A 27,513-nucleotide genomic window follows, 5' to 3' on the forward strand; every position below is an offset into this window, starting at 1 on the left:
CATAAAACTGCTGGGGAGAATCTAGAGCCACAGTCTTGTATGATTCTGCCACTGAGCTACGTGAAATAAGCTGTAAAAGGACGGAAATCTTTGACAGTTGTTGTTTAAAGGTATCTCCCTCCTATAAAAAGGCCCCAGCCCTATATTAGCCCGGTTCTTTCTTTGACACGTTGGAGTGAGCCAGTTAGCCTATAGTCTCGGCTAGTTGTTGCCTGCAAACCTCTCTATTTCATCTCTCCTCCTCCTGTCTGGCCCACCTCCATTTCTGTTGTCTGTAATGTCCTTACTTTAGTCTGCTATCCCACCCAAGTTGATTCTTCTTATCTCTCAAAGAAATTCCTAACAAATACATAATAATACTCTGTACATGTAAATATGGTACCATTAGGCTGTACATAGTTATACCTCCATTATATTGTTGAAGCATAAAGTTCTGTACGTTAAAGTAAAATTCTATATTCCTCATTCCATCATCAGTGTAGACCCCCAGATATTTATACTTGCATAATCATCATTGTATATGAAAGGCATTATCTGCGGGTTATGTCGTCCTAACTTAAAGAAAAAATATAAAATCTCATCTGACTTACGGCAACACCGCACCGGTCGTGTCACTTTCCCTCCCACCCAACTGTCACACACACACACACACACACACACACACACACACACACACACGTTAAATCTAAAGGTGGAATACTTTTTTGTATTATATGGTTAAAATCTGTAGGGAAACACTGCATACAAAAGTATCCAAATGAAAGGTGACTATCAGTTTTCAAAAGGCTGAATCCAGGACTTTCGAGAGTGTATGTGTTTGGTGAGGGGTTCATAGTGGAATTAACACTCAGTCCGTTTATTTGTTAATTATAGAAGTACAATAATGTAGCTTAGGCTACAGTAAATATTGTTGACCATTGAAGCAGGAAATCATAACCTATAACAATGTTCATTGTTAAAGGGAAAGCACTGGTCTACCGAAAATATGGTCCGTGATAAACACGCCAAAAAAAAAGTTTTGACCATTACATGTTTTATTTCCATTAATGGGCGTCATCTGCTCTCTAAAAGTGTGTGTGTGGGGGGGGGGACTTAACATACAGGGGTTGGAAAATTTGGTGGGAGCTCATATGGTCCAATCTATGGGCAAGGGTGACCACATCGGTGATTATTTTCTCCAAGGGAATAAAGTATTTCATCTCAGATCATTAACTATCTGGAGTACACTAAAAGAGTAGTTATATACTGCTTCATTAATCAGTACTTACAAGACACTACAGACCATGGCACAGTACATTACAGACTTAGCAAGTAAAAATAATAAATAAAAAATAGCCTTCCTTGTTTTAATGAGAATGTGGATTTACAAAATGCCTCAGTGCAACAGGTAAATAAGTAATGATTGTGGCATAAAGTTACTTTATAATTAATCCACAGTTAAGCAAGTCTGGCCACCCCTTTTGTCTAATATTTCAAATATCAGTTACTTTATTCCCGAGTATATATATATATATATATATATATATATATATATATATATATATATGGGGGCACAATATGTTGTACCCCCCTGATTGAAAAGTGGGGGGACATTTCCCTCCTTCCCCCCTTTGGATGACGCCCATGTGTCCATTATAAGAAAATACAAATACATAATTATACTGTAATCCTTTTGCTATAGCCTAAGGACAGTATTATGATGCGACAGGTGGAATACAATTTATGTAAGCTACTGTATTGCATGGGCGAAGCCAGTGACATTTCGTTTTCCTGCTTCTATATTCAGTCCCTCTTATATTAAGGAAATTAATAAAGGAAATAATTAAGGAAAATTACAATATGGTTGATACTGTGGTAACTTACCAGACATGACAGATGATGACTTAATAGTAATAACGGCACAGCTACGATGTGTTATTGCCAAGCTCCGAACTTTTTTGGCGCCAAAACTCAGCTGCAGTCGCGGGAGGAGTCAGGTTGGTTCTTTTCAAACTGATTTTGATTCAGTTAGCAAATTTTAGTGCTTCCTTTGTCATTCAGAAATGAATTCAAAGTAAAAGTATATAATACGATAATATTTCGTGATAAGGCTCATTATTCTATCAGTAAGAAGAATAATTATCTCAGCCAATCAGCAACGAGTAGAGCTGGAAGTGGGCGGGGCATCAGAAGGGGGCGGGGCACAAGAGAAGCAGGGTAACACGAACAGTATAGTAAAGATATTACGATAGTTGGAAAGCAGTCATCATACTCTTCTAGTCACGGAATCGAGGCAGATGATGATGACAAAAAATTACCATACATACATAGTATAGCAAAAATGCATAAAGTCCCTGTACAATTCAGATTCATAATTTGCTGCAGAGTACGTGCTACTGTACAAAATCACTGGCCAAAATAACTGTCACACATTTATAAGCTGATTTACAAGCAGCACAAAAGATATTATTGTAAACTAAATTTGTATACAGGAATCAACCATATGTGGATATGTGATAACTCAGAAATGTGCAGAAAGGATATTGATTTCATCAGTCACAAAAGAAATGCAAGAAACATAGCAACGTATGATTTTTCAGCGTTATACATGAAGATCGAACACTAGGATATAAAAAAATAAGAAGGTGGAATGGACAGTGCAAGTTGCTTTAAAAGGATTGAATAAGTATTTGATCGCAATAGGTGAACACGAAGGATACTGGGTAAATAAAAAAGATGGCAAAAACTTCACATTCTCACAGAATCAGATAATAGATTTGACAAATTACCTGGTAGAAAACTGCTTTTTTTACTTGCGGAAATATGGTTTTCAAACAGTGCATAAGAGTACCCATGAAAACAGACTTAGCCCCATTCAATAGCAGATCTATACTAACATAGTTATAAATGGAAATGGATGGAACGAATGTCGAAAGTTCAGTATTCAGTAGCGAAGAAATTTAACAAAACTAGACAATTCATTGACGATTTAACATCCATAAACAGTGATGGAGAAATGAATGGAAGGGTAAAAGAAATATATCCGGAAGCACTGGTAGTAAATAAAGAAAACAGCGACAACTGCCGAGCAAGCATTTTGGAAATTAATATCGAAATAGAAAACAAATTATATCAACAAAATTGTATCGTAAGAGATTATCTATCTATCTATCTATCTATCTATCTATCTATTGCCAGACGCCTCAATCCCGTTCGGGGTGGCCACAAACAAATCGCCTCCAAGTCGCCCTGTCCCCAGCCATTTCACTGCCCTGCTCCCAACTCAAACCCCCTCCTCTCTCATATACCTCTCCACCCCATCCCTCCATCTCATCCTCGGCCTCCCCCTCCCTCTTCCCCCCTCCACCTCACTCACATACACTCCTCGTCAGTCTCTCACCCTCCATCCTCTCCACATGGCCAAACCACCTCTGTGTATTCCTCCTAACGCTTCCTATCACATCCACATCCACACCACAACGCTCCTTTATATCCTTATTCGTCAGCCTGTTTCTCCATGTGACTCCACAGGCTCCTCTTAAATAACTCATTTCCACTGCTCTCACTCTTGACTTGTGTCCTTCCAACAACGTCCAAGCTTCACTTCCATACGTTACAGTTGGTATCACAATACTGTCATGTAGTAACTTTTTCACATCCATGCTCACTTCACTGTTTCTTATCACTGCTTTCAAGGAACTAGCAGCCTTTCTTCCCTGATGTACCCTTTCAAGCACTTCACCCTCCAAACCTCCATCCTTACTCATCACACTATCCAAGTACTTAAACGTACTCACATTTTCCAGTTCCTCATCATCCAACCTCGCTGTACGTTCACTGACTTCACCTCTCCCAAAGACCATCACTTTACTCTTCCCTACATTCACCTTTAGATTCCGCGTCTTACACACTCTCCCAAACTCATCCACCAAGCCTTGCAGCTCCCCTTCGTCTTCACTCAACAACACAGTATCATCTGTAAACAACAGTACAGGGAGTTTCCAAACACTACCCTCTCTCACCAGGACCACTCCAACATCCACTACCCTACCTTGTACCTCTTTTATTAACCCATCCATGTACAGATTGAACAACCATGGAGACATGACACATCCCTGTTTCAACCCAACCTTCAAAGAGAAAAATTCACTCAGTTCACCATCCACACGCACTGCAGCCTTAGCACCGTCATACATACTCTTCACAGCATTCAGCAATTTCCCATCTACTCCATATATTCTTAATACTTTCCACAATCCTTGTCTATCCACCCTGTCAAATGCTTTCTCCAAATCCATGAAAGCCACATACAACTTCTTTCCCTTCTCTAGAAACATTTCCACTAAAGATCTAAGAATGAATATCCGATCTACACAACGTCTTCCTCTCCTAAAGCCTCCCTGTTCTTCTCCAACTATTTCCTATGTTCTTTTTCTAACTGTCAATAAGTATCCTACCATACACTTTTCCTATTATACTAAGAAGACAAATGCCCCTATGATTACCACACACTTCTTTTTACCCTTTTTATTATTATTATTATAAGTCTGAAATTGTATCATACCCAAATTTATCGGGAATCATACCTAGAGTTTCAGCCTACAGTGTATACATGTCTCAGTTCCTACTGGTCGCAAAGGCAAGTACAAATTTGGAAAACTTTACTACAAGAATCCAGCATATATATATATATATATATATATATATATATATATATATATATATATATATATATATAAAACATTCTAAAACTGCTCGAAAACATATATAAATAGGGAACTGCTACAGTTAAATTACATAAAGACTCAGAAAAATTTAAGATTGAGAAGGGCGTGCGTCAGGGAGATACAATTTCACCAAAATTATTTACAGCATGCCTAGAAAGTATATTCAGAAAGCTAGACTGGGAAAACAAAGGAGTGAACATTGATGGAGAAAAGCTAAACCATTTAAGATTTGCAGATGACATTGTCCTAATCTCAGAAACAGGGAGGCATTGCAAGAAATGTTAAATGACCTGAACAGAGAAAGTCTGAAAGTAGGACTGAAGATGAACCGAAGTAAAACTAAAGTAATGTTTAATCCACAAACACCAAAGAACGTCATCAGAATAAGCGATGAAATTCTTGAAGAAGTCGAGGAGTACAATTACCTGGGACAAGTACTAAAATTAACGAAAGATCATGATTTCGAAATAAAAAGACGCATTACAATTGGATGGAAAGCTTTCCGTAAACATAGAGACATAATGAAAAGTAGCTTGCCAGTTTGTATGAAACGAAAAGTATATAACGAATGTATAATTCCAGCTATGATGTATGGTTGTGAGACCTTGAATCTGACAAAATCAATGGAAAATAAATTAATCCGTTCTCAGAGAGCAATGGAAAGGTCAATGTTGGGATTATCTTTAAGAGACAGGAAAAGATCAACTTGGGTGAGAGAGCAGACTAAGGTCAAAGATATTGTGGGGGTTATAAAGGAACAGACATGAAGGTGGGCAGGCCATATAGCAAGAATAAGGGATAACCGATGGAGCAAGAGGCTTACTGACTGGACACCAAGAGAATGTAAGCTTAGCAGAAAAAGGCCAGACAGGAGATGGAGAGATGAGATAGAGAAATTTGCTGGGAAAACGTGGCAAAGATTGGCTCAGTCAGGGAATTCGTAGAAAAGGTTGGGGGAGGCCTTTGTTCAGCTGTGGTCTAGTTATGGCTGATATATATATATATATATATATATATATATATATATATATATATATATATATATATGTGTGTGTGTGTGTGTGTGTGTGTGTAAAACTTCCCGTACTAATTTTGTTTGTATTACATGTTGTCATTCCAAACCATTTCTGCAACACTGATTTTTTTTTTTTTTTTTTTGCGAAAGCTTGGATATTTCTTAATGTGGAGCATTTGCTTCGTTTCCATAGGCATGTATGCAGCCATTTTGCGAATTTTTCAGCGATTCACCATAAATCACAGGATGGGTTTAGGGAAGCTAAAAATTACATTGCCAGGTTTGCCAGACGATTCTTTTCACGTTGGTAAATAAAAAAAAAGTATTTTCGAAACTTGAAAAAAATGGTCCTGGCGCGGGCAAAAGTATGGATATTTCTTAGTGCAATGCATTTGCTTACTTTCCACAGGCGTCTTTGCAGTCATTTTGTGAATTCAAGATTGAGTCATAACTTGAGAACCGGTGGCCCTGTTGGACTGGAAATTGTTTTAGTCTTCAGGTTAGAGTATTTTAGTGGTACCTTGCTCTGGCAGAAATTGCATTACTGTAACAAATAGACAAACCAACAAACATACAGAAATCAAATCATTATAAAATACTGTATTGATTTTCTGTGAAACACGGTAACTGAATTCCGTAGAGTTTTGCGAATTTTCTTCACCTTGTAACTTGGCCAACAGCATATTTTGGTGGGCGATTAGCATTCGGCTCCAGAATGCTTTTCTTTCATTTCTAACTGAAAGACAGCTTTATTTTTGCTTACTTTCAATGGGCATGGCTTTTTTTTATTTTTATTTTAAATCACCTTCTTTCACTTCTGAAAATGAATCTGGCTGTGCAACCCACCAGTCTGTGGTCACTTCCTATACTGACTTTGTTGATAGCTATGATGTTTATGATCGTGATATTCTTACCTGCTGTAATGAAGTCGATTTCATTGTTTCTCATTGGGACTTCAGGTCTATGTTCTCCCTGTTGTTTTGTGGAAGAATGGGTTAATTATTCTCATGTAATACATTTCAGCAAAATTTACCACCATTTCGCCTCTTTCATTCCTTTCTCCCACGCTGAATTTCCCCATACATCTTATCCATATTCAGTTTGCCAACTTTTGCAATGAAGTCTCCCATGAGTGTAGTATATCTGGACATTTCTTCTTCCATATCCTTGGAGATGTCGTCATAGAATGTTTCTATTTCTTCAGCTAAGCCTTGAGTAGTCGGTAAAATATACTTCTATTACTTTGAAGGTGTATCTTTAGCAGTGTCTAATTACAATCCATGCCACTGTGTCAGATACACAGCTGAATTTAACAATGTTCTCTGCAAGATTTCTATTAATTAGAAATCTTACACCATTAACTCTTTCAATTTGCCATCCTCTGTAGTGCAACAGGTGGTTGATGTCTTGAAGCTAATTTATTTTTTTTTTTCTTTACTGTGAATCTCACTCTAACCTACAATACCCCAGCTAATGTTTTCTAATTGTCATTAAGTTATCAAATTTGTAATCTTTCGCAAGGCTTCTTACATTGTACGAATGATATGGATCTTCATGGATTTCTGTTCGTTTAATGTCCCGATCTCTGATTTCCTGAGACAGTGCCTACTCACTTTCGGTGGCACACTGCCTGTAAGGAGAGGAGTCAGTGTGGTTCAGCCTTTAATAGATGATGATCCAACAGGGACGCCTATCAAATCATTAACAGTACAACTCATGATTGGTTGGGAGGATTTTGTCAAATAATCCTATCTCCCTGCCACATACATTCTGCTGAGATATAATTTGTGTGTGACCTTATTCAGTATTTTCGGTGGAGCTCTATACGAGTATATCTATAGGGGGTCCCATGGTCCGAGGTGTCTGCGATGGTACCTTGTATATCTGCAAGGTCTTCCCCTATCCACCACCCAGGGATGCACCAGATAGCTGTTGGATCCTGTCCGTGGATGCATATACAGTATATATATTTGATTTTGAAAAAGCTTGGAGTAAAATATGGAAGTTTAAAAGAGTCTGGTTGAGAAGCATTTGATATACCCTTTTTACTCTAGCATGACGTAAAATTGCAGTCTGTTCACCTTAATGCTGAGTTGTGGCAATAAATTAACATCCAAATATGGTGCTAGTCATGAAAATATGCTATGGAATGGATGTAGAACCATCGTATTGTCGTTTTCCGTTACCATATATTACCAAATAAGCTACAAAGGGACAAAAGTCTGGGTCAAGTTAGAGTAATAAAGGAATAGCTGTATGAATGAAGATAAAACTGTAGCAAAACAAGGAGTCTTAATTCACAAAATCAAAGATTGTCTAAACCTTCTAGTTTCACCATTAATTTTTGTCTTGGTATGCACAGAGACGGTGGAGCACAAGAGAAGCCCTGAACGCACTACCAGCCAAGGATAATTTCATGGAAACCAACCTGACCCTCTCACCAAATCCAGACTTCACCATCACAGGGAAGATAATGGACATAACCAAACACCTGACAGTAAGCTCATTTTGAAGTCATCCTGTTTTGTTCATTACAGCTGTGTCCAAAGGCAATTGTTTCAGTTGCATTCTTGCTTCCTTACATTTCGTAGCACCTATTTCTTTGTGATTTAGTTGTGAATACAGTACCACAGTGTTTAAGATAAGTGTTCAGTGATCACAAAATGTGCAGTGATCAGTCTGATTTGTTCAGTGATGAAGCTGCTTTTGTGTAGATGAAATTATGTGCAAATAAAAAATACTTGTTTGGTTAAATGGAAAACGTTTGGCAATATAGCTTACTAAGAATTTCTATAGTAGTCCCGCAAATAATTTACGAAGAGATAGCACTAAGTTTAATTTTATTTTTTAAGGATTTTCTATTTCCTAAACAATTTCTATGCACCAGTAACGATTTCTATATTCATTAGCCTCCATTATTTCATAATCAAGTTTATGGAGATGTGTAAGAATATTTTTTAACATACCCTTAGTTTAAATTTTACTTATTTCCATTTAATCTTATTACTAAATATATATGATACACGAATTCAAAACTATAATACCTGGAAATATTAACTGATATATCTATCTATCTATATACCTAGGCTATATCTATCTATCTATCTATCTATAATATATATATATATATATATATATATATATGTGTGTGTGTGTGTGTGTGTGTGTGTGTGTGTGGATATATGTATAGACAGATAAAGAGTAATGTAGATAGTGAGATAGATAATGGATCACGAAATAATGCCCTAGATGTGCAGTGATAATTGTTTTCATTATTTTATACCGTGCAGTACCACACCTACATATTTTCTTGTGCGGAATCTCCATTTGCGCAGATATCATCCAGTAGGATATAAGAGAACACTGTGCAGAATTCATCACTAAAGAGATGCTTCAAATACAACCCCAAGTGTTATTGTCAATAACATAGTTGTTTATTGCCGAACCCTTGGGGACTCAAGGACTAAAAAGGAATGGAAGGGCCTAAGACGACCGCTCAGAAGTCATTTTATGAACATTCATTAAGAATCTTGGATATATTTATACAAATTTTCAACTCAAGAATCGTTGTGAATATGACACAGATCCCTGGAAATCATCGCCTAAAATTCAGTTAGACGCAGGGAAGATTGCTGGAGCCATTCCGGGAACTTCAGCCAGGATTCACTAACGGCTGCTGGGCGACAGCGCCGCACGACGTCGTACGGGAGCCAACGATCACCCCTCAAGGGCGATTCACAAGCGATGTATTTGGCTCCCTTTCAAGTCTCTTCCAGAACGAGCAGGGATTTTTCTGGGGAAAATTTACTAAGCCAATCAGCAGCCACCGATCCATCACATGACTGAAATTAAACAGACCACACCTTCCCCATTTCTCCTCCCTTCCTCCTTGTCCACTCCTTCCCTCTCCCCACAAAACAAGTACGTATTGTACATAAATGCGTACGTATGCATTTACGCACGTAATCGCGAACGTACTTAAGGACAAAAGAATCCCAAGTTTTTTTTTTATGCTAGGAAGAAGGAACCAAAGGCCACGAGCCAGCAAAAACTGTTCCTTCCAAGAGAAGAACAAAATACAATAGAGAGCCAAATTCAAGATCCGATCATTTCGAGATGTCTGGACACACTGGTTTTGAAAGACTGGAGATCATAGAAAGCAGGAAATACAGACAAAGGGAGACAGTTCCAGAGTTGACCTGTTGCATTAATGAAGGACTGGGAGTAACGGTTAACTCTTGCATTAGAGAGTTGGACAGAAAAGGGATGAGAGTTCGTTGCTAGACAGGTGCTACGCGCCCGTCGCAGAGGTGGAGGAATGCATGCAGACAGTTCAGAGGAGCAGCGACCATTGAAATAGCGATAGAAAAGAGATAAAGATGCAACAGTGCGGCGAAGAGACAGAAGTTGAAGGGAGCCAGTAAGAGGAGGAGAGTTAATGAGACGAAAAGCCTTTGACTCCACCGTATTGAGAAGAGCTGTATTTGGAGAACCTCTCCACACATGCGAGTTGTACTCCACACGGGCGGATAAAACCCGTGTATAGTATCAATAATTGTGCAGGGGTAAAAAAGGAACGGAGCCAGCTTAGCACACTCAATCTCTTGGAAGCAGCTTTTACAAGAGATGTAATATGATCTTTCCAAGATAAGTCCCGAGTGAATGAAATCCCAAGCATGTTCAAGGATGATACAGGATTAAGCTGAGTATTATTAAACATTAGTGGGTATACCTGTGGAAGAGCTTGTCGAGTTGATGAGTGTAAGAACTGAGTCTTTGATGCATTAAAAACAACAAGATTATTTTTACCCCAGTCAGAGATACGAGCCAAGTCAGACATTAGGTGTGCCATAGGCTCATCCCTTGTTTGTTGAAGTAACTGCTGAGATGGACGTTGCGGGAACCAAATGGAAAGGTGTAGGGTGGAGTCATCAGCGTACGAGTGGATAGGGTTAGATGTACAGCGTAGAAGGTCATTGATGAATAAAAGGAAGAGAGTTGGTGTTAGGACAGAGCCCTGAGGAACACCACTGTTGATAGATCTAGGAGGAGAACGATGGCCGTCTACAACAGCGGCTATAGAACGACCAGAAAGGAAGCAAGAGATGAAGGCACAGATAGAAGGATAGAAACCGTAAGAGGGCAGTTTGGAAATTAAAGATTTGTGCCAGACTCGATCGAAAGCCTTTGAGACGTCAAGTGCAATGGCAAAGCTTTCGCCAAAGTCCCAAAAAGAGGATGACCAGGAGTCTCAAAGGTAGGTGAGAAGATCGCCAGTGGAGCGTCCCTGACGGAACCCATACTGAGGATCAGAAAGAAGGTTGTGATAGGAAAGATGCTTTAAAATTTTTCTATTAAGAATTGACTCGAAAATTTTTGAGATACAGGATGTTAAAGCAATAGGACGATAGTTGGAGGGTTGGAAATGCACCCTTCTTTGGAACTGGCTGAATGAAAGCAAACTTCCAGCAAGAAAGAAAGGTACAAGTTGGTAGACAAAGACGAAAGAGTTTACCTAGGCAGGGTGTAAGCACAGAAGCACAGTTCTTGAGAACAACAGGAGGGACTCTATCAGGTCCATATGCCTTGTTGGTATTGAGGCCAGTGATGGCAGAAAATACATCAGCTGAAGACATTTTAATGTCAGCCATGAGGAAGTCAGAGTGGGGAAGTGAAGGAGGAACAGCACCGGAATCGTCTAAGGTGGAATTGGAGGAGAAAGTCTGAGCGAAGAGATCTGCTTTATCAGTTCAAGAGATAGATACAGAACCATCAGAATAGAAAAGAGGAGGGAAGAATGATGAGTTAAAGTTGTTAGAAAGGTTTTTGGCAAGGTGCCAGAAGGAGCGGGAAGAATTCGAGTTGGAGAGTTGAGAGCATTTAGTACGGATGAAATCATTTTTAGCAGAGCGAAGAACAGACTTAGCACGATTCCGGGCAGAAACATGAGCAAGATGTGGTTCAGAGGTGGGTTGGCTCTAGTATCATTTATAGGCCCTCTCCTTGTTGCGGACAGCATTAGAACAAGCGTGATTAAACCAAGGCTTTCTTGCATTAGTCAAAGGATATGAGAAAGGAATGTATGCTTCAATGCCCGAGAGAATAACCTCCATAATGCGTGAGGTACACTCAGATGGCTCCTGGCCATGGAAGCAATAATCATTCCAGGGAAAATCAAAGAAATACTGCCTGAGGGCCTCCCAATCCGCAGCTCCAAAGTGCCACAGACAACGTTTCTTTGGAGGGTCCACAGGCCATACCAGAACAATAGGACAGGTTAAGGTGATAAGGTTGTGATCGGAGGAGCCCAGCGGAGAGAAAAGATTAACAGTGTAAGCAGAAGGATTAGTTGTAAGGAAGAGGTCAAGTATGTTGGATCTCTCTCCAAGGCTGTCAGGGATACGGATAGGGTGCTGTACAAGCTGCTTTAGGACATTAAGGATAGAAAAGGTGTAGGCTTGTTTACCAGGTGGATCAGTGAAGGGAGAGGAGAGCCAAAGGTGGTGGTGAACATTGAAATCTCCCAAAATGGAGATTTCAGAGAAAGGAGAAATGGATAGATTGTGTTCCATTGGAGAAGTAAGATAGTCAAAGAATTTTTGATAGAATTTGGGGATAAGTAAACAGTGCAGATATATTTAGTCAGAGAATGACAAGATCGCCGAAGCCAGAGTGTAGAGAATTCAGAAGAATCAAGTTTAGGAAAACGAGAGCAAGATAAGTCGTTGTGTATATATTCACAACAGCCACCTTTGGCTTTGAAATGAGTATAGAGAAAGTAGTAGGGTATAGAAAAGGGTTTGCTGTCAGTTGCCTCAGACAGCTGAGTCTCAGTTAGAAAGAGAAGGTGAGGTTTAGAGGAGGAGAGGTGGTGCTCAACAGAGCGAAAGTTAGAGGAAAGGCCACGAATGTTGCAGAAATGAAGAAGTGAGTCAGACAGTGGTTCCAGGCAGCTCAAGTCGTCACCGGGAGAGTGGCGGAAGGTAGGGGCATTTATGTTCCCCCCCTCTGGGGACTCTTAGGCTGGGTGTTGAGATGCCATAATTTTGTTTTTGAATTTTGGAAAAGGAAGTGTAGTGTGTACTGTGCATGTAGTTTGGTGTAGATAGTTAGAGAAACTTGTATTGGAGAGCATGCTGGCCTACTGTCTGTGTTACTGAGACTTTGAAAAAGTTCAGCAAAGGGGTATGGTCAGGAACTAGTCCTGAGGGCTGATGAAACATATGTCAGTATTCACGTGCGCACGTACATACTTGAATACTTACGTAGGTACGTCCTTACGTATGTGCATGAATACTTAGGCACGTACGTTCTTACATGAATACTTATGTACGTACTTACATACATGAACATTTATGTAAGTACCTACGTACGTGAGTACTTTCACAGGTAAGTAGCAGCTACTTCCGTAAGCACATACATACATGTGTACGTATTTACAGAGGTAAGTACGTACATGAATGCGTTACTACGTACATAGGTGTGTGTGTAAGTATGTACATGGGTGCATATGAAGGCATGTACAGTGAGGGAAAGTTCCGCATTACCCACCTCTCGAAGCACTGGTGTGAGACGGGTGAACGTGAAGCTGCAGCCAGACCTCAAGTGTCTGGTAGCTGTGAGTGTTGGGACAGAGCGGGATTTGGTGATAGGTTGGGAATCACTTGTAAGTGTGCAATGTATGACTTGGGCGGTGTGTTTGAGTTAATTTAGTAAGGATAGATGACAATATGATGCTAGCATTTTATGAAAAAAAGTTAAGATGTCTGTAGCGTTAGTGTTGTCAGGAAAGTATGGAAGTTTTGCTGGGTTCGGGCAGAGGTTTGAATGTTGTCATTCCCTTTCGACTTTAACATGAGACGTTTCCAGAGGAGATATTCAAAACGGTATAACATATATTTTGTGCTGACTCGAAAACAAAGCCACTATATACAGTATATATATATATATATATATATATATATATATATATATATATATATATATACAGTATATAAATATATGGTCACTGCTCCTCTGAACTGTCTGCATGCATTCCTCCACCTCCACGACGGGCGCGTAGCACCCGTCTAACAGCAAACTCTCATCCCTTTTCTGTCCAGCTCTCTAATGCAAGAGTTAACTGTTACTCCCAGTCCTTCGTTTATGCAACAGGTCAACTCTGGAATTGTTTCCCTCTCTGTATTTCCTGCTGCCTATGATCTCCAGTCTTTCAAACGCAGTGTGTCCAGGCATCTCGAAATGATCGGATCTTGAATTTGGCTCTCTGTTGTAATTTGTTTTTCACTTGGAGGGAACTGTTATTGCGGGCTCATAGCCTTTGGTTCCTTCTTCCTCGCATATATATATATATATATATATATATATATATATATATATATATATATATATATATATATATATATATATATATATATATATATTGTTACGGAACAGAGAAAGATAATGTACACATTAAGTGAGAATACTAAGAGTCACTACTGTCCCGTAAAGTTCCAGGTTCAAAACAAAAGAGTTAGGTAAAATTACAAGTTAAAGTTTAATGCTCAAACTAACAACAAAACATTCAGGACTCATAAGGATAATGTAATGGCAAAAAAACAGGTTAAATATATGGTTAACTGCAATAGCCTCTATTAACACGAAATTAGCATGAGTAAATTTATCTAAGTCAGCCCTGATAAAATGAAAATACACTGGGTAATGCTCAGTTAATGCAAGATAAATAATTACAGATACAAAATATTATTAATGATGGCTGACAACAAGAACCTTACATGAATTACAAAAACCTTACTAGGCCTAAGAACTAACCTTATGCTACACAGTACAAGGAAAAATGCAACAACAGTTATACTCAAATTACACACAGCTGCTAGATGGTTGGAGACTTCCTGAGCACTCACAATAATAACAACTGTACAGAGGAGGACAGAGATGTGAACAAAATGAGGAGTAGATCTAACTGGCAATAATGCAGAGACTGAGCTCATTATATAGGGGCTGGCAGAGCTTGATACAGCTTGTAAGAAGGACGCGCAAATGAAGCCATAGGGGACAAAGAGCTGACAATCCTACTCTGAACAACAGAAAGGACGACTTACTCTACTATAACGGTAGAAGGGGGGACTGAGGCAGAACACGCTCGTGATCAAACATGCAGCATACTGTGCGTTAAAATTACACAAAGGATGATGAAATCATAGGCTATGTAACACTTCCCCACAAAGAAAAAGAAATTTACAAAGGAAATTTCTTATTACTCTAAAACAATCTGTCTAAAGTCTAGATAAGCAATCTGCAATAACATTTTCTTTCCCCTTGACATGTTGTATGTCTAATGAATACTCCTGAAGAAGTAGACTCCATCTTGTCAATCTCTGATTTTTATCTTTAAACTTACTAAGGAATTTCAGTGGGTTATGATCGGTATAAATGACTATGGGGTCAAAACCAGAACACAAATAAAATGAAAAATGCTGTAAACCCAAAATCGAGGCCAAAAGCTCTTTCTCAATAGTTGAGTAGTTCTTTTGAGGTGGAGTGAACTTCTTACTGTAATAAGATACAGGGTGTTCAATACCCTGATCATCCTCTTGCAGCAAAACAGCCCCAGCTCCTGTATCACTTGCATCAACAGCCATCTTAAAAGGCTTAGCAAAATTTGGAGTAGTGAGCACTGGCTGACTCAATAGGATAGCTTTAAGTTTACTGAAAGAGGATTCACAGTTATCGGTCCAGACAAATTTAACTCCCTTTTTCAGTAGGTCTGTAAGTGGTGATACAAGAATAGAAAAGTTAAGAACAAATCTCCTGTAATAACCTACCATTCCCAAAAATCTTTGTAGCTCTTTCCTACTTTTAGGTCTGGGAAGATCACTTATAACCTGAACCTTAGCTCCTGGTGGTGCAACATGTCCATCACCAATTACATACTCAAGGTACTGAACTTTAGCTTGACCAAACTCACACTTTGATAAATTAGCTACAAGATTAGCCTGAACCAAACGCTCAAGAAATTTACTGACATGGCATAGGTGATCTTTCCAGTTGTCACTGAAGATTAATACATCATCAATATAAACAACACACCCTGCCAAACCCTCTGTTACAACATTCACGAGCTTCTGAAATGTGGCTGGTGCATTCTTCATACCATATGGCATTACAGAACATGCAAAAGTCTTTCCTAGTGTTACAAAACATGAGATCTCCCTAGCACGTTCAGTCATAGGTACTTGCCAGTATCCCTTTAACAAATCAAACTTACTTATGTACCTAGCCTTTCCGATCTTGTCTATGCAATCTTCCACGCGAGGGAGAGGGTAAGTGTCTGTTTTGGTTATCTGATTAACACGTCTGTAGTCGATGCAAAGCCACTGTGACCCACCAGGCTTAGGGACTAGAGTGACAGGAGAACTCCACTCGCTCTGACAGGGCTCAATCATCTTGTGGTCCAACAGGTAGCCAAGCTCCTTCTGGATGAGAGGAACTTTCACTGGGTTCACACGGTAAGGAGGCAATTTAATTGGCTTTGCGTCTCCAACATCGACATCATGCATCAACACAGTGGTTCTTCCTGGAGTGGCACGGAACACTTGCGGGTACTCCTGCAGTAATGCCGAAAACTCCTGCCTTTCCTCGGGAGGTAGATGAGAAAGCTTAGTCTGGAGATCACTCATGATATCAGGATTCTTCCCCAAACTATCACTCAGGCTCATACTGCATGGGAGAGCTTCACTTGCAGACTCGGGTGGAACAGCTACAGTGCAGACTGGATTATTTTCGTCCCGCCTGTGATATAACTTTAGCATATTGATGTGACATACAGTAGTTGCTTGTTCTTTCTACGATATGGTGTGGCGATGACATAGTTGACATCACTGAGTTTCTTCTCCACGAAATAAGGACCACTAAACTTGGCTTGAAGAGGTTGCCCATGAACTGGTAGCAGAATCAAAACCTGATCTCCTGGCTGAAAGTGGCGTAACCTGGACTTCTCATCATACCAAGTCTTCATCTTCTCTCGAGCCGCTCCTAAATTCTCTCTCGCCAGCTGTAAAGCAGTGGACAGCCGTTCTTTGAACTTCATCACATACTCTAGCAGGTTGACGTCATCTTCCTCCGACAGCCAGCATTCCTTGAGTAACTTAAGGGGTCCTCTTACTTCATGGCCAAACAGTAGTTCAAAAGGTGAGAAGCCCAGTGATTCATTTGGAGATTCTCTTGCGGCAAACACAACGAATTGAAGACCTTTATCCCAGTCTTTCTGATGTTCCAAACAGTATTTCTTGAGCATCGATTTGAGTGTTTGATGATATCTCTCCAATGCTCCTTAGGTCTGGGGATGGTAAGCTGAAGACGTGATCTGGGTGATGCCCAACTCTTTCAGAGACTGCTTGAAAACGTTTGACATGAAATTACTTCCCCGGTCTGACTGTACCTCCTTGGGCAGACCAAACTTTGTGAAGAACCCTAGCATTTCCTTAACCACGTTCTTTGCTGAGATATTTCTAAGTGGAATGGCTTCAGGATAACGAGTAGCCATATCAGTCAGGGTCAACACATAAGAAAATCCTGAAGAAGTCTTAGGAAGAGGGCCCACAATATCCACCAACACACGGGTGAATGGTGCCTCAAAAGGAGGAATGGGAACTAGAGGTGCAACCTTTTCGGTCTGATTACACTTCCCCACAACTTGACAGGTGTGACAAGACTTACAATACCAGGAAACATCCCTGGAGATACCTGGCCAGTAGAAGTGTTTCAAAATGCGTGCCACAGTCTTCCTCACTCCAAGGTGTCCTACCAAACTGGAATCATGGGCCACTCTAATGATATCCTGCCTACAAACACGAGGGATGACAACTTGATGTACAACCTCCCATTCACAGTCGGCTGATGCTGTTGGGGGTCTTCACTTCCTCATAAGTACTCCTGACTTTATATAATAACAAGTAGAAGCACCAGTTGACTCTTCCTCACTGCAAGCAGAGTTAGCAAGACCTTTCAACTCAGGGTCAGCAACCTGCAACTCAACCAACTCTTGACGAGACAAATTATCAACACTACGGGGTACTGCCTCATCTGGTGAGTGGTCCAAATTAGCAAGAAAAGTGTCAGCTAGGATAACATCATCATCATTATTATCCTCTAAATCATTAGTAACTTTAGACTTAGCCCTAGTGACAGCACATGCAGGGAACACATCAGGGACATCACAATCCTGGGCCGCAGCCACTGGCTCACTAGACAACTGAGGAGCTGGACACACTTGACTTCCACCAATATCATTCCCAAGTAAGAAAGTTACACCTGACATTGGGAGTGTCTCAACCAACCCAACCATAACGGAACCATTAACAAAACCAGACTCTAAATTCACTCTGCACAGAGGGACAGAGAAGTAATTATTCCCTACGCCTTGTAAGATTACAGTTTCATCAGGGGAATTAACATTAGAGCCTAGAACACTGGTCAGCATAAGGGATTGGCAAGCACCTGTATCACGATATATTTGAACTGATTTCCTGTCATTACTGTCCAGAGGACTGACAAAACCATCATACAGGAAATTAGCACATGAACTCTTGAGAGTGTCACCCACGTTACTGCTCAAAAGAGGAGCTCCATCATGAGAATTTAAGTTACCCCTCAAAGCAGGTTCAGTTAACTCAGTTAAAGAATTCTGGGAACTCTCAAGGGTGGACACTAGACCAATTGACTGAATATTTAAAGACTCCTTTTTGTTCACATCACGCTGTCTCCTGAAACATCTCTCCGTAGTATGACCAAGCTTACTACAATAAGTACATTTACTTTTCTGAAATCTAGAGGTGAAGCTGGCATTTACTTCCTGAGAAACATCATCTTTATTCTCTTACCTTTTACCTGTACTCTGAGTAGAGGCAACATACTTACTCTCAGCTTTCCCTTTTTCTTTAGAATATCTCTTGTGAATGAGAACATATTCATCAGCTAAAACTGCAGCATCAGACAAATTATCTATTCTTCTCTCATCAAGATATAGGCTTACATCTTTACTAATACACCTCTTGAAGTCCTCCAGCAAAATCATCTGCTTAAATTTGTCAAAATCAGAATCCACATTCTTAGAATTTAACCACTGCTCTAACAGATCTTCTTTGATTTTTGCATACTCAACATGGGATTGCTTATCTTGCTTATAAGTTGTCCTAAATATTACTCTATAGGCTTCAGGAACAAGCTCATAGGCCTTAAGAATCAAGCTCTTAACTACATCATAATTATCACATTGATCCTGAGGCAAAGATGCATAAGTTACTTGAGCTTTACCGGTGAGAACAGTTCGAAGGAGTACTGGCCAATACTCCTTGGGCCAATTAAAACCTGTAGCTACCCTCTTAAACAACTGAAAATACTTTGTTAAATCAGATTCATTAAAAGGAGGGACAAGTTTAACATATTTAGCCACATCAAAATCATCAGAGCTAGATGATCCAGTTCCACCTTGTTTCATGCGATACTCATGGTCTGCCTGAATCCTAGCTAGTTCAATTTGTGCCTGAGCCTGTATCTGTGCCTCCTGAATCCGAGCCTGAGATTCAGCCTCCGTAGCATTTGCTTGAAATTCAGCCTCCTTAACACGAGCCTCCTGCAGGGCTGGCTGTAACTTAGCTATTTCAATCTACGTTTGCTCATTTGGAGGAGTTACATTAAACAAGCTCTTATTAATCATGCCAACAATTTGATCTTTAGAATGATGAGAGTGAACTGCAATTCCCAATTGTTGAGCAACAAGCTTAAGTTCATTCTTTGTTCTGTTTTCTACATCACACACTGTTTGCACATTTGACAAAAAATCTTTGGCTTCATCAAGTGTAGTAATAGTAGACATCATGAATAAATCACAGTCACAAAATATCAAGCAATATCCTTATGATAATATCCTGAATATCCTGATATGAGGTCGCCAAATTTATGTTACGGAACAGAAAGATAATGTACACATTAAGTGAGAATACTAAGAGTCACTACTGTCCCATAAAGTTCCAGGTTCAAAACAAAAGAGTTTGGTAAAATTACAAGTTAAAGTTTAATGCTCAAACTAACAACAAAACATTCAGGACTCATAAGGATAATGTAATGGCAAAAAACAGGTTAAATATATGGTTAACTGCAATAGCCTCTTAACACGAAATTAGTATGAGTAAATTTATCTAAGTCAGCCCTGATAAAATGAAAATACACTGGGTAATGCTCAGTTAATGCAAGATAAATTATTACAGATACAAAATATTATTAATGATGGCTGACAACAAGAACCTTACATGAATTACAAAAACCTTACTAGGCCTAAGAACTAACCTTATGCTACACAGTACAAGAAAAAATGCAACAACAGTTATACTCAAATTACACACAGCTGCTAGATGGTTGGAGACTTCCTGAGCACTCACAATAATAACAACTGTACAGAGGAGGACAGACATGTGAACAAAATGAGGAGTAGATCTAAGTGGCAATAATGCAGAGACTGAGCTCATTATATAGGGGCCGGCAGAGCTTGATACAACTTGTAAGAAGGACGCGCAAATGAAGCCATAGGGGACAAAGAGCTGACAATCCTACTCTGAACAACAGAAAGGATGACTTACTCTACTATAACGGTAGAAGGGGGGACTGAGGCAGAACACGCTCGTGATCAAACATGCAGCATACTGTGCGTTAAAATTACACAAAGGATGATGAAATCATAGGCTATGTAACAATATATATATATATATATATATATATATATATATATATATATATACTTATAAGTTTGTTTATTTATCCTTTGTCATCCCACTAGAAACATTCGCCTGCAAACATTCCAGTGTTATTCTGAAATTTATTCATCTCGAACTAAGAGTTTAGGGTAGTGTGTAATAATAATAATAAAAAAATAATCTGTTTGAGCGATTATCAGGTTTATCGTTTTCCTTTAGGCAGAACGACATTGGAAGTCCTAATTATGAGATTAGTCTCTGTAACTATCATTTCTATCAAACATTACAAAACGAAGGCAAAGAAGCATACCTTTGACAGTAAGCATGTGTTGATACTGTGACGTGAGCAACTCTCCAAACCCTCCCACCCCCGACCACCCTCCCTCCCCACTCACAGTTACCAGACATGTGGGTCTAGCTGCTGCTTCGTGACAATTCGTTGATCACCAGTGCTCCAAACAGTGGGTATGTAAGTACGTACTTTGGTGTGTGTACATACTGTACTTAAGGAAATACCCTCCATGTCGCTGATAACTCACCATTGTTTTGGTTGGGGGACATGTAATCGATAGTATGTGCCTCTGTCCGAAGCACGATCCTGTAAGGGTGGTTTGGATGTCCCTTAGTGAAAGGGAGACGCTACGCCAGAAAATTGTGGCCGACACATTTTGTGCATGCCATTATAATGCCGAAAGGGAGCGGCGCAGCCTTTAAGAGAGGCGCCAAGAGCGTGCAACCGTTTGTGAATCTGGGGCCCAGTTCTCTCCTGGCTACAAGGAGTGACTAAGGAACAATGAATTATTGGGTAAGCCTCTGCCACTAGCTGGCCCGGCAAATGTCGTGAATGTACAATACTGCTGAAAGATTAGGCGACAGCATGGTGTCAGATGTTGCTTAACGCCTTAATAACAAATATAATAGTCAGACTCTATAAGGGGCTGAAACATGGAATATGGGTATAGCAGAGAGTAAAAGTTTGAATGTAATGGAGATTAGATGTCTAGGGAGTATGTGTGGAGTGACGCTTATGGATCGAGTGAGAAATGATGAAGTGCAAAGGAGAACTGGAGTTGTTTCGGAGTCGGCTGATCGAGTTGAGCAGAGGGTGTTGCGATGGTTTGGGCATATGGAGAGAACGGATAATGAGCGATTGGTGAAAAATATAGTTAGGTCTGATGTGAGAGATATAAAGCTGAGAGGAAGACCAAGAATAGGATGGATGGACAGTGTGAAGAGAGTACTGGATGCGAGAGGGATGTCTGTTGAGCATGGAAGAGTGGCTGTGCATTATAGAAATGAATGGAGAGAAATTGTGATGAATAAATGATGACTCAGCCCTGAGAGGATATTCTCCTGCATTTGGTCTGATCAGCTGATCAGGTCAGGTGCTGGTAAGAGGATGGGTCTATTATGATGTGGCAGGGGTAAACCAGCTCTGCTGTCGGGCCCTGCTGTGGATGTCACTGATTGCACTGCGCAGTTGACCCTCGTGCGGTGTGGTGCGATGAGGATCTGTCCCTCCCTTTGAGGCTAAGATGCGAATGAGTGTGTTTGAGCGGATGAGTAAATTGGGAGTGGGTGTCCTGTCTCGGCTACCTCCCTTTCCTTGGGGGAAGCAGCCTAGTTATATAATATATAGAGATAGGTCATCATCATTATCATCATCATCGTCATCCAGATCTCTTTTCCCACCCTAAGATGGGGTGAAGCAGGGTCTAGAGAGCAAGAAAATAAGAAAATAAATAAATAAATAAAATGGATGCTAACCAAACTGTATGCAATTGACTGAGCCACACTCCCATTTACTCACCATTCAAGCCACCAAAATCTTCGCTGCACCTTATATGTGAAAAAGCATCTTGCACTTAGCCACACACTTATCTGTCAGAGTCCGTCCGTGTGACGATTGTCAACCTAAATAAGGGTGCCAGACCCTGGGCATACACTCCTCCACACAAAAATCATCCACCCAGCTCGATATCTTTTTAATTCTGTAGCCTCATTAGCTCCAAAACCTCACTTTCTCACACAGTCATTTGCCATATTTATCCAGCTGCTAGGCCTACCGTGTCTCCTCCCACCTTCATATTCGCTCTGATACCCCCTTTTCACCACTCTTCACACCCATTCTCTCCACATGCCCATACCATTCAAGCAAACTCTCTTGGACTCTGGTGTTCACAGACTTCCTTACTCCATATCTTTCACAAATCACATTATTCTTCACCCCATCCACATTCCGCACCCAACACACATTCCTCAACAGTCTAATCTCCACTGCTGTTACTCTTGTCTTTTTCATTTTATTCCAGACCATAATATGGCACCTGTATGTTGGAGTAGACACTAGAACTCCATCATCCAAGCCTCTCAAAGCCTCCACAGTCAGACCCCCGCCTCTTATCAAGGCTTTCATAGTACCAGTCACTTTCCTTCCACGTGCAACTCTACTTACCACTACTTTTCCTCATTTATCGTACTCTTCTATCACCGTACCCAGGTGCTTAAACTTTCTCACCAATTCAAGCCTCGTCGTTCATTGAAACACCACACTGGGCATCACCGTCTTTCTCAAGAAACATACGGTAACTTTACTCTTATCTGCATTTGCTCTCAAAGCACAAGGCTCACAGACGTACGAAACTCTGCCAAGCACTTGTCATCTGTTTATACCGAACATCTGTGAGGACAACACACAACCTTGTCTCTTGCCATCAGTGATCTGGAACTATCCACTCAGATCCCCACTTAACCTAAACACATGTTTCACAACCTTCACAAAAGCCCATAACGTCGCTCAGCAGTTTACCATCCATATACAAAATATTCAAAACCTTCCATACTTATCGTCTCTTTTCCTTGCCGTAATCTTTTGCGAAATTCATAAATGCCAAAAATACCTTATAGTCCTTCTCACAAGCCTGACTGTTTGTCTCAGTGTAAATATTTTCACCTTCTCTCCCTCTGTCTATTATAATTTTTCCATATTCTCTAAAGCCACCCTGTTGGTCACTCGCAAGATATTATGATACATCCCCTACTTTTTTTATGGTAATTCCATTCACATACCTTTCTTAGAGTACTCAAGAGACTTTTCCCATAATAATTTTTTTGCACTCACTTCGCTCGCCTTTATTCCTGTACAGCGTTACAACCACAAAGTTTTTCCATTTTTCTGGTACAGTTTTATTCATCCATACCTTTATGAATATCTCAGACTCTTCATTTCATTCTCTCCACTACACATAATCATTTTTCCATAAACCTCATCAACTCCTGCTGTTTTCTCATTCTTAGGATGCTTCACAGCAGTCTTCCCTTGTGTTAATGTTACATTTCCTGGCACTGCATTCTTTCTTTGCAGACCACCAAGACCAACCGTGTTTATAACCGCTCTGCTTTCACCATTCCCATACATCAACCTTTCAACTTTTTATTCTATCTGTTCCATACTTCATTTCCACCCTGTAATATTCTTCCTCTTTCTTCCATCACACTTCACACTTTCCCATTTACATGTTTTGCACCTCTCTCCATAACAGGATAGGAGAAATTGTAATTGCAGTTTAATTGAAATGTAATTAATTGCAGAAATATTGTAATTGTCCGTCTATCTATCTATCTATTGCCAAACGCCTCAATCCCGTTCAGGGTGGCCACAAACATATCGCCTCCACGTCGCCCTGTCCCCCGCCATTTCACTGCCCTGTTCCCAACTCATACCCCCCTCTCTCATATACCTCTCCACCCCATCCTTCCATCTCATCCTCGGCCTCCACCTCCACCTCACTCACATACACTCTCTTCGTCAGTCTCTCACTCTCCATCCTCTCCACATGGCCAAACCACCTCAGTGTATTCCACCTAACGCTTCCTATCACATCCACATCCACACCACAACGCTCCTTTATATCCTCATTTGTCAACCTGTCTCTCCATGTGACTCTACAGGCTCCTCTTAAATAACTCATTTCCACTGCTCTTACTCTTGACTTGTGTCCTTCCAACAACGTCCAAGCTTCACTTCCATACGTTAGAGCTGGTATCACAATACTGTCATGTAATAACTTTTTCACTTCCATGCTCACTTCCCTGTTTCTTATCACTGCTTTCAAGGAACAAGCAACCTTTCTTCCCTGATGTACCCTTTCAAGCACTTCACCCTCCAAACCTCCATCCTTACTCATCACAATACCGAAGTACTTAAACGTACTCACATTTTCCAATTCCTAACCATCCAACCTCGCTGTACATTCACTGACTTCACCTCTCTCAAAGACCATCACTTTACTCTTCCCTACATTCACCTTTAGATTCCGTTTCTTACACACTCTCCCAAACTCATCCACCAAGCCTTGCAGCTCTCCTTCGTCTTCATTCAACAACACAGTATCATCTGCAAACAACAGTACAGGGAGTTTCTAAACACTACCCTCTCTCACCAGGGTCACTCCAACATCCACTACCCTACCTTGTACCTCTTTTATTAACCCATCCATGTACAGATTGAACAACCATGGAGACATGACACATCCCTGTTTCAACCTGCAAAGGAAAAATTCACTCAGTTCACCATCCACACGCACTGCAGCCTTAGCACCGTCATACATACTCTTCACAGCATTCAGCAACTTCCCATCTACTCCATAATTATATTCTTAATACTTTCCACAATCCTTGTCTGTCCACCCTGTCATATGCTTTCTCCAAATCCATGAAAGCTGCATACAACTTCTTTCCCTTCTCTAGAAACTTTTCCACTAATGATCTAAGAATGAATATCTGATCTACTCAACCTCTTCCCTTCCTAAATCCTCCCTGTTCTTCTCCAACTAATTCCTCTGTTCTTTCTCTAACCCTATCAATAAGTATCCTACCGTACACTTTCCTATTATATCAAGAAGACAAATGCCCCTATGATTACCACACACTTCTTTTTCCCCTTTTCCTTTGTACAAGGGAATAATTATACCTGACTTCCAATCCTCCGGGACTCTACCTTTCTCCCAGGCCAATCTGCACATTTTCCACATCCATTCTACTATTATCTCTCCCCCATGCTTCAGCAATTCACCACACACTCCATCAATTCCTGGGGCTTTCCCCGATTTAACTTTCTTCATTGCTTCCACAACTTTTATCCTACTGATTTCTTCCTGTCTTCTCACCCCCCTCCTCCTCCCAGCCATTCCCCAGCCACTTATACTCGCATTACTTCCATCCTTTATGTTCAACAATTCCTTAAATTCTTCTCTCCATCTGCTCACTTTTTCTCCCTTCTTCACTAGTAATCTACCATTTTTATCTTTCACTCCCCTGCTAACTTCACTTCCACCCTGTCTTACAATTGTAATTGTATTTGAAAATAAAATTGAGGTAATTAATTGTAATTGTAATTAACTGATAAATTTTAATTAAAATTGTGAAAGGGGAGGAAAATGGTTCTGGTAAGTTAACCCCATACTAAGCTGTCATTATGGGATTAAGATGCCCCAGGATTAACCCACCTAAGCCACGTTTTGACAGTTCTTCTGCCTTTGTCCTGAACACCTGTTATCTCATGGGACTTGACCCAGCTCCTTGTACCCCTTTGGTCGGAAATGCCGAGGCCCAGGATTTCGTGGTGGAAGAGGGGCATGGTCCAGAGTCCTAGCTCCTCCCTAATCCCTGGATTTTACCAGTCACCGACGCCGACGTCACCAGAGAACTCGTCCTGCTCAGGTTGCTTGGACTGAATGAAAAGTCACAGAGAGATGGCTTGACACATTCACACTCTCTCCTAGACACACACCCCTCACACACACACACTAGGTATCTTCCCACCACACACACACACACACACACACACACACACACACACACACACACACACACAGTCATATCTTGGTGACTCTTTTACACACACTTTTACTACACTCTTCTTTACACTTAACTCACATGCTTACAGTCCATACTACAAGTAGGCTCTACACGATTTCCACCCTTAGCTGTTATTACTCTCCAACCTCAGTTACGAAACGCCGTCCTGCCCTCGTCCCTGACCTGCAACTATGAGTTTTGAATTGTTCTCCAGACAAGATGGAATTAACAGTTGAAAATGGTGAAATCTATACTCAAGAACCCTGTAGAGATGAATAATGCAATTGATCTTCTGTCCCAGAGAGAGCTGAGGAGTAAGAAAACAATGCCGGTGGAAATCTCTGCCTTAAAGGAGCTAGTAATTGTCCTCAGACCTTTTCACGAGGCCTTGGAAGTTGTGGAGGGACAGAGGAAGGTGACCATAAATGCTATTGGACCAGTGATTCAGGGACTTAAACACTCACTGGAGATTCTAATTCATAATATCCAGTTACAATACTGTGAACAACTGATTAGTGTGCTGTTGGAATCTGTGAAAAATAAATGAATCCAAACATGGAAATGAGAGCTGTTCAAGTGGCGGCTTTTTTGGATCTTAGGTTCAAACTGGACTGGCTTTCATTGCAAGAGAGGGACCAAGTGCTGGCATACGTCAAGGAAATCCTTCAAGAATTGGAGGTGGTTCATGAGGGGTCAACAATGGATAAAGAAAGTAACAAGGGTGGTCTAGCAAAAGGATTACCGGAATAAAAAAGACCCAGACTGTTCTCTTTCATACCTAAATGAAAATCAACGGAGGATCAGGAGGAAGCAAAGTGTCAGTGAATCTTTTGTTGAGGCATTATGTAGAGGAAGGAACTCTGCCATTTTCCAGTGATCCAGTGCTATACTGGAATGAAGCGTCACAAGCTTTGCATTCACTGAAGAATCTTTCAAGAGAGGTCATTCGGTATACTGCTACATCTGCTCCACCAGAGCGACTTTTTAAGTATTACCCTACGGGAAACTGTTTCACTGCGAACAGAGCTCCAACTCCTGTCACTTCTTTCCTTTTAATGTTATTAAGTGCAATATTGAATTGTTTGAAAAACTACCAGCTTTTTAGTTAATATCTGCAACTTCTACAAAAATGGAATCATAATTTTTGTTGTCATATTCGTTTGTGGTAATGTTTGCACGT

The 27,513-nt window shown here is 40.4% G+C and overlaps 1 protein-coding gene across 1 annotated transcript in view; it reads left to right on the forward strand.

Annotated features, from left to right (window-relative positions):
- LOC145396372 (uncharacterized) overlaps positions 1–27,513 on the forward strand; it is a 164,400-nt gene that overhangs the window by 89,049 nt on the left and 47,838 nt on the right. Inside the window, exon 4 of the mRNA XM_080269765.1 lies at positions 8,084–8,218. Coding sequence (XP_080125891.1) covers positions 8,084–8,218 — 135 coding nt within the window. The remainder of the gene's footprint in view (positions 1–8,083; positions 8,219–27,513) is intronic.

This window comes from Coenobita brevimanus, chromosome 37, assembly GCF_032717465.1.
Source record: "Coenobita brevimanus isolate Jiangsu-jjx chromosome 37, ASM3271746v2, whole genome shotgun sequence".
NCBI classification, from domain to species: Eukaryota; Metazoa; Arthropoda; class Malacostraca; order Decapoda; family Coenobitidae; genus Coenobita; species Coenobita brevimanus.